This window comes from Clupea harengus, chromosome 10 (genome assembly GCF_900700415.2).
Source record: "Clupea harengus chromosome 10, Ch_v2.0.2, whole genome shotgun sequence".
NCBI classification, from domain to species: domain Eukaryota; kingdom Metazoa; phylum Chordata; class Actinopteri; order Clupeiformes; family Clupeidae; genus Clupea; species Clupea harengus.
Genome location: NC_045161.1, coordinates 19,523,883 through 19,530,528, shown reverse-complemented (window position 1 = coordinate 19,530,528; position 6,646 = coordinate 19,523,883). Strand labels below are relative to the sequence as shown.

At 41.8% G+C, this 6,646-nt stretch overlaps 1 protein-coding gene across 1 annotated transcript in view; it reads right to left on the bottom strand.

Moving 5' to 3' along the window:
* The window catches only part of xpr1a (xenotropic and polytropic retrovirus receptor 1a), an 84,040-nt gene extending 79,528 nt beyond the window's left edge, over positions 1-4,512 (bottom strand). The window contains exon 1 of the mRNA XM_012828236.3: positions 3,849-4,512. Within this exon, the coding sequence (XP_012683690.1) occupies positions 3,849-3,917 (69 nt within the window). The 5' untranslated portion in view covers positions 3,918-4,512. The remainder of the gene's footprint in view (positions 1-3,848) is intronic.
* Positions 4,513-6,646: the final 2,134 nt, after the last annotated feature.

Genomic DNA, 6,646 nt, shown 5'->3' with positions numbered 1-6,646 from the left:
TACATGTATTTCATGATGTCCACAGCACCCTACATTATTTAAACGTATTAAAACACATACATGTATTGGGTGATAGCTAAACGAACCTACATTAACATACAGCCTTATTATCATATCAGGGCCAGGGGTGTTCCAGTGTTCCAGAGGCAGATGCTGCCTGTGATTGGTGTTAATGGCCGACCAATCACATGTTTATGGGTTTGGACATAAATAATATTACCACTGCCCTCTTTGTGTGCAGCCCATGAACACCCCCATGGGGGTGTGAATATATGCGCATTAAAAGCTCAGAGACGCACACACACTCCGCCGTCCACACACACTCCGCCGTCCACACACACTCCGCCATCCACACACACTCCACACACACTCCGCCGTCCACACACACTCCGCCATCCACACACACTCCGCCATCCACACACACTCCGCCGTCCACACAGCCCTCTGCCGCTCAGTCCCGACTAACCGCTGTCAGCCATTACAGGGGATGCATTTCAGCCCTCAATCAGCCATCTGACCTCTCCTCATCTCAGTCTAAACTAATCAATAACCCAATCTAATCAATAATCCATTCAGAGGCAAAACTCAGTCCGACCCCCCACACAGAACCCAGAGAGCTACGACTGTTAATTGCTCCTGACAATCCTTATGGATCAGGAATCTCCCCCGTCTCCAGCAGAGATCACTGCGAGGTTTGACTCCAGTTTGAAATCATTCTCTGATCTCCCAAGTCATTGCAATTTAGCCAGAGAATGACCTGAAGCTGGATTCCAAATAGATGTAGGCCTACATTCAAAATAACTTTTCTCTAATATGAAATCAAGATTTAAGTTGAATCAATCCACTGCATTTGCTGCAGAGAACGAGGAACAATAAGCGCATGCAAAGATATGGACACGTATGCGCCTGTGTCCCCACTGCGGCAAACCTCAAGGCTGCGCTGGAGTTAAATATTCAGATGCAGACCCGCACAACCTCCTTATTCACTCAATTAGTCAACCATTCATCAATACAAACCCTCTCTTAGTCCAGACTCTCTGAACACCAGTGATAAAGCAGCTCACTTAGACATGCACCACTCACACTGGTAAACAAGGAGAGGAAGAGGAAGAGGAGGAGGAGGAGAGGAGGAAGTGGAGAGGGAAGGGGAGAGCAGGGCTTGTGGTTGCTGCGCTGCACAACAGCCCAGTTCACAGTCAGGGCATCCTCAGAATTATTTTTTATTTACCATCAAAACACCAGCCTGGCACTGATGAACACGCAAGCCTGGGCTATGAAGGAGTGTTTGCATGGCACACACACACGCAGCATGCCAACATGTAGATGCAGCAGGTCTCTGTTCATCTCTGTTGCTTTGTGTTGAGCTATGAACACATCCAGCAAAAGTGCTCTTCACATTGCAATAAATGGCCACTTGTTATACGCAAGCTTATCTTTTCCAGGGTCTTCACTAGTCTTAATGAGATTCAGCAGATCTCTTCTGCTCTTTGTTTGGGCTCATGTTTCCAATTGTATTTTATTTTTGAATACATGGCCAATGAAGATGTGGAGGTCGTTTAATGTCATATTTTCATGCCTTAACACACAGATGAGCACTACACACACACACTCGTTGCAACACAAATGGACGCAGACAAACCTTCATACGTAGGTCAAAGTTCACCCCCAGCTGAGCCTCACTCACTGCACAATTATTTTTAATTTTGTACTTTCTTTTTTTTATTTTAAGAAAAAGGCAAGGGGGGAGGGGCAGAGCGTTTACTAGAGTGTCTATTAATATTATGACACAGAAATATACCAAACGGTTGACTCTAAGTCAGCATTGGCCTTGCATCAGCTTTGCTAGGTTCAGAATGATTTTAAACAGTAGACGGTGTGGGAGCCATTTTCAACCCATACAATGTCCATTTTTATGAAAATGTGAATTTTGTCAATATTAACACCAGCATTGATGTGTTTCACCACAGTTCAGTCATATAATTATAAGTTAGTAAAAAATATTTTTGAGGGTGCACATACACTTTAAACTGTATCAGCAACCGTTGATACATAACCCTACACTAAATATGATTAATTACTAAGCACATTTACAGCATTGATGGATGTCTTTAAATTCAAAGAAACAGCAATGGTGTTTGTGGCATCTTCAGAGGCAGGAACAGTTTCACGGAATGACAGTCTGTCTTTGAAATACGCTTGAAATGCTAAACAATGCCTTCAATTAAAATTGTCTTCCACAAAGGATGTGTTATTAGTTTTCCATCCAAGTTTTCTTTAATGAAGTTGTACATTTCTGAGTATGTGTTTTCAAATGGTAACGTGAAGACACATTTCTTTCTTTAAACAACACTGCACTTTAGACCAGAAGAAAGCTTACGCCATTTCAAATCGCCACAAGACACAGACGCCCAAACAAATATGGCTCTCCCTACCTACCTACCACTGAGAAAATCAACAATATAAACCTGGGAGAGATAGAAATTTGACATAACCTGGAATTTTCAATGACAGGAATTTCTTTTGATAGATGTACAATTATATTGGCATATTACTCCACACATTAACACTGCAAGAGACAATTATTGAGGCTGTGTGCATGGATACCGTGACAGGAATTCACTTAACCTCAGGACGAACCTCTTCTCTTTGTTTATAATTTATAAAACTAAAATGCATTTGTGCAATCCTGATTTATTACCACATTTACTACTTGCACCAGGCATGAGAGAGTGATATGAACAATTCATATTTTTCAAAAATGTCATTCTGAACTGAAGCCAACCTATCATGACTGTTCCTCTATATCAGGGTCTTCAGCTAAGACCTGGGTGATTATTGATCATTAAGACCGTACATGATACCGACAGAGACAAAACAAAGCCTAATAAAATGAAACTAATACAATTTATTAAAAAAATAATGAAATGCTGTCATTGTTGGGCTCCTGACCAATGGATGGCAATTCCAGCTGTTTAATTTTCCTACATATTTATTCAGACAGACGCAAAGCCGTTTGTGTCAAATTTATTTTAAGAGTGTATGTTCTCTAATGTACAATCTACGAATTTGATATTGGTTAGAAAAGGTCTTGTTTTGTTATCACTGCGACTGGAGAAAAAAAAACATAGTAAATGATTTAACATCTCAATGAAGCTTCATAAATAAAAATTGAATAAAGCTTCACTTGAAATAGTCAACATGCATAGTCTATGTACAGAAAAAAAGACACTGTTAAATCCAGTCCACTTGCTGATATTGAAATGTAAATTGACCAGTTAAGGGTCAGGAAGCGACCCACCCTTACAATTAGCGACCGAGAGACAAAGAGCTCCAGCGGCTACTCATACTGACAGCTTGACCCACTAACGCCAGTGATTCAATCGTGGGTTTCTTTTTTTTTTAAATAACATATTTCGCGAGAAAACAGAGACAACACGTGGACAAAAGCTATATTCGAAAGGCTTTCACAACAACCTGGACAGGTAAAAGACCCGAGTAAACTAAATGTTAATGCGGTTTAACCTAAGTTGTAGTAAAGTCATTTCAATAAGCAGGGGTTATAACTAATTCCTTTCGATGTGCAAACAGACTCCATTTGTTTTCTGTCAGTTTATGAGCAGAATAACCTGACGTGTCATTTAACTCGGTGTCCAGTTAGATGACCAAAAGGATGGTTTTACGCATGAGAGATGTTATTTAATTTATTATATGTGTTAACCCTAAATGGAATACGCTATGGCTAAATTAAAATGTATTGTGTGATTTTATTTCAATGAAAAGTGTCGGACAGAATATTTAGACAACATTCCAACATCCATACAATACATGTATACAATATGGTCAGCTACCTCATACTGGATGTATTGTTTCCTCCATTCCGGCGTGATATGAGCCGAAATATGCTCTCCAAATTTCATCCTGCCGGATTCGCTATTTCCTCAAGTGCGTTAAATCCTGACGGGACAGTCTTCAGGTTGGCTCAAGCTTTGTTATTTATCCCAGCTAACTTGCTGGCCCACATGCGTCTGCTCACACTTCGTGCAATCTGTTATAGCCTTGTTCAAGCAGCCGTAGTCCAGACGTACTCTTTCCTACATGCTATTTCGTGGTAAGATAAGCGCTCTTCACGCAACACGAGGAAAGCTCCCGTCCTTTAACAGGTGGCCGAGTACGGTGCAGCGTCTCCGTTGCGACCGGCATGTAGAATGACTTTCTGTGTCCCGGTTGGGTCTGAAGTTATATCAATCCGCCATCACAGTCGGTGCAGCGTGTTTGCGTCACTGACGTGATCCAATGCTGCACTCCGACTCACAATAACAGTACTGCGAAGCCTCAAAATAGGACGAATTCTCACGACCCGGGAGGTACAAATTTATAGGCGTAGGACAGCATACCGTCTTTAGCACACTGGCTGGTTATACATACGCTGAATATGGAACTGACGCAGTTGAAAAAAGACTTTCCAGACCAAATAGGACCTATAAATTACTAAGCCCAGTTCAGAGAGGTGTGGTAGCCCACTTCATCCTGCCACTGGGTTCTTTTCGGAGGAAAACAAGGATATTAATTCCTACCCGAACAATCAAAACAGGTTATTTAAAGGTAAATTCTGCGTAACATGCAGCCTGTACATTTGAAAAATGACAACCAAAACACATTTGGTTGCTGCTGGTTGTCCTTTACTGTCTGGTTGTTTCAATCCCCCCCCGGATTTTAAGTAAATAAATAAATACAATTTTAATCACGTCAAACTATAGAATTAGACTTGATAGATAGTTCAGTAGATAAAAAACATGCCCACAAATCAATCTCAAAACTTTGTTCACCGTGCTCAACACACGCAACAGCTACTAGATGCCTATGACATTGGTCACCCCGTTGTAGAAACTGTTATAGCCTGCTTAAGTGCAGGTCAGGATCAAAGTCTGGCCATGCACAGAAACACACTCTTACATAGTGTCTGTCAGCATTTGGCATTAACTAGCTACCGACAGAAGTCTCTGAGAGTTTTCACACACCTAACCATCATATGTCAACAGCGCCACCTGGTGTTCAACTGAGGTGCTGAGTAGATGCGCGCACTGACAGGAAGACGCCGCCCACCAACACGTTTAATTTTTTACGAAGAACAGAAACGTAAAAGAAAAGGACGTAAGACAGAGTAGTAAGATATAAATTTAAATGTCTATGTCGATATATATGTGAGGGCAGACAAAACATTTGCTGCAAAGTTGCACACAGTAAAGATGCAGAAGTTGAAAGAAATCTGTTTCACTTGTCCTCTGCCCGTGTTTCACCCTGCCCAAAACCACACCGCTAACCAAACAGCGAAGATTTGTGGCTGTCGGTGAGGTCACGCCTAATACAGAGAGTGTAAAGAGCTTCTCAACACCTCAGCAACTGCAGCCAGCATTCAGACGAGCTGCAGCAGGCCACAGGTGCTGTGAGCTGTACCGCTGTGTCTCTATTACAGCGTAAACACAGTAACATCTGTGGATGGGTATGGAGATGTCAGTAGGCCTACTCTGGGATCGATCATTTTCCACATTCTGAGACTTCAGCAGAAGGGTATTATTGCTGGTGTCGAGAAAGCTGAGGTGAGCATTTGAAACCCTAGACGTACATGTGTACATGTGTGTGTTTGTGTATATGCATGCTTGTATTTGTAATTCCATAAGGCCATCCATCTATGAGGCCACAGTTTCACTGCTGATTCTCTTGCAGACAAGACAGATGTGCGTGTTGGTGGGCAGACTCATATGACAGCTATCGCTGGGCTGGACACATTCCTCAGCCATCTGGTCTCAAGGAAAAGCTCTTCGCAGAATTCTAGGTCCTCTCTTCAAAGCAACAGCATGCAGGGACCTACCCATTTTTTAGACATATTTGATGAAATTATACTAATGGTAATAGACATTTGTGATAGAAGTTGCTGTCAAAATAAGTAATAGAAAGAGTAATGAAAGTAATAAGACTGACACCAGTTTCCAGAGTTTGTATTTCATCATTTAGTGACATGTCTGTCCTCTGACGCTGTCTCTACTCCTGGTGCACCGTTGGAGATGGAAAATAAAGATTATTACTGACAATTATTACTTTCAAAGTAAGCATATACATTTTACCCTACAGACCATCCTGCACCAGACAGTCACATTATATGGTTATAAGCGTCACATCAAAAACTTGGCCTAAGAGATTTCCTGTCAAGAGATAACTCATATGCACAATCTGGCAAACATCATTAAAGATTGTGTTACAGTTAATCTTATAGATATCTGTTTATAAGGTATGAGTTAAGTTATGCGCTTACTAACTATTCACCAGATGATGATTTCAGGGAAAAAAGGACACGTAATTTCTCTGTCAGCGTACGTGTGAGAACATTTTGAAGGGGTAGGGGGTGTGTGTGACTCCCCCTTCTCCTTCCAGGCTTAGCTCGACTCCATCTTGCGTGGAAAACCTACATTTCTGAAACAGGCTTCCGACAAACCAAAACATCTCCATCCTGGCCAGCTGCTCCCCCAGGCACACACTATTCCCTATGATTGAACAAACACAGAGCCAGCAGGGTGAGTCATCTCCTGTTCAAAGCCATGCTTACTCCTCATCCACACTGTATTCACACTAAACAGGGAGGGTGTCAGCG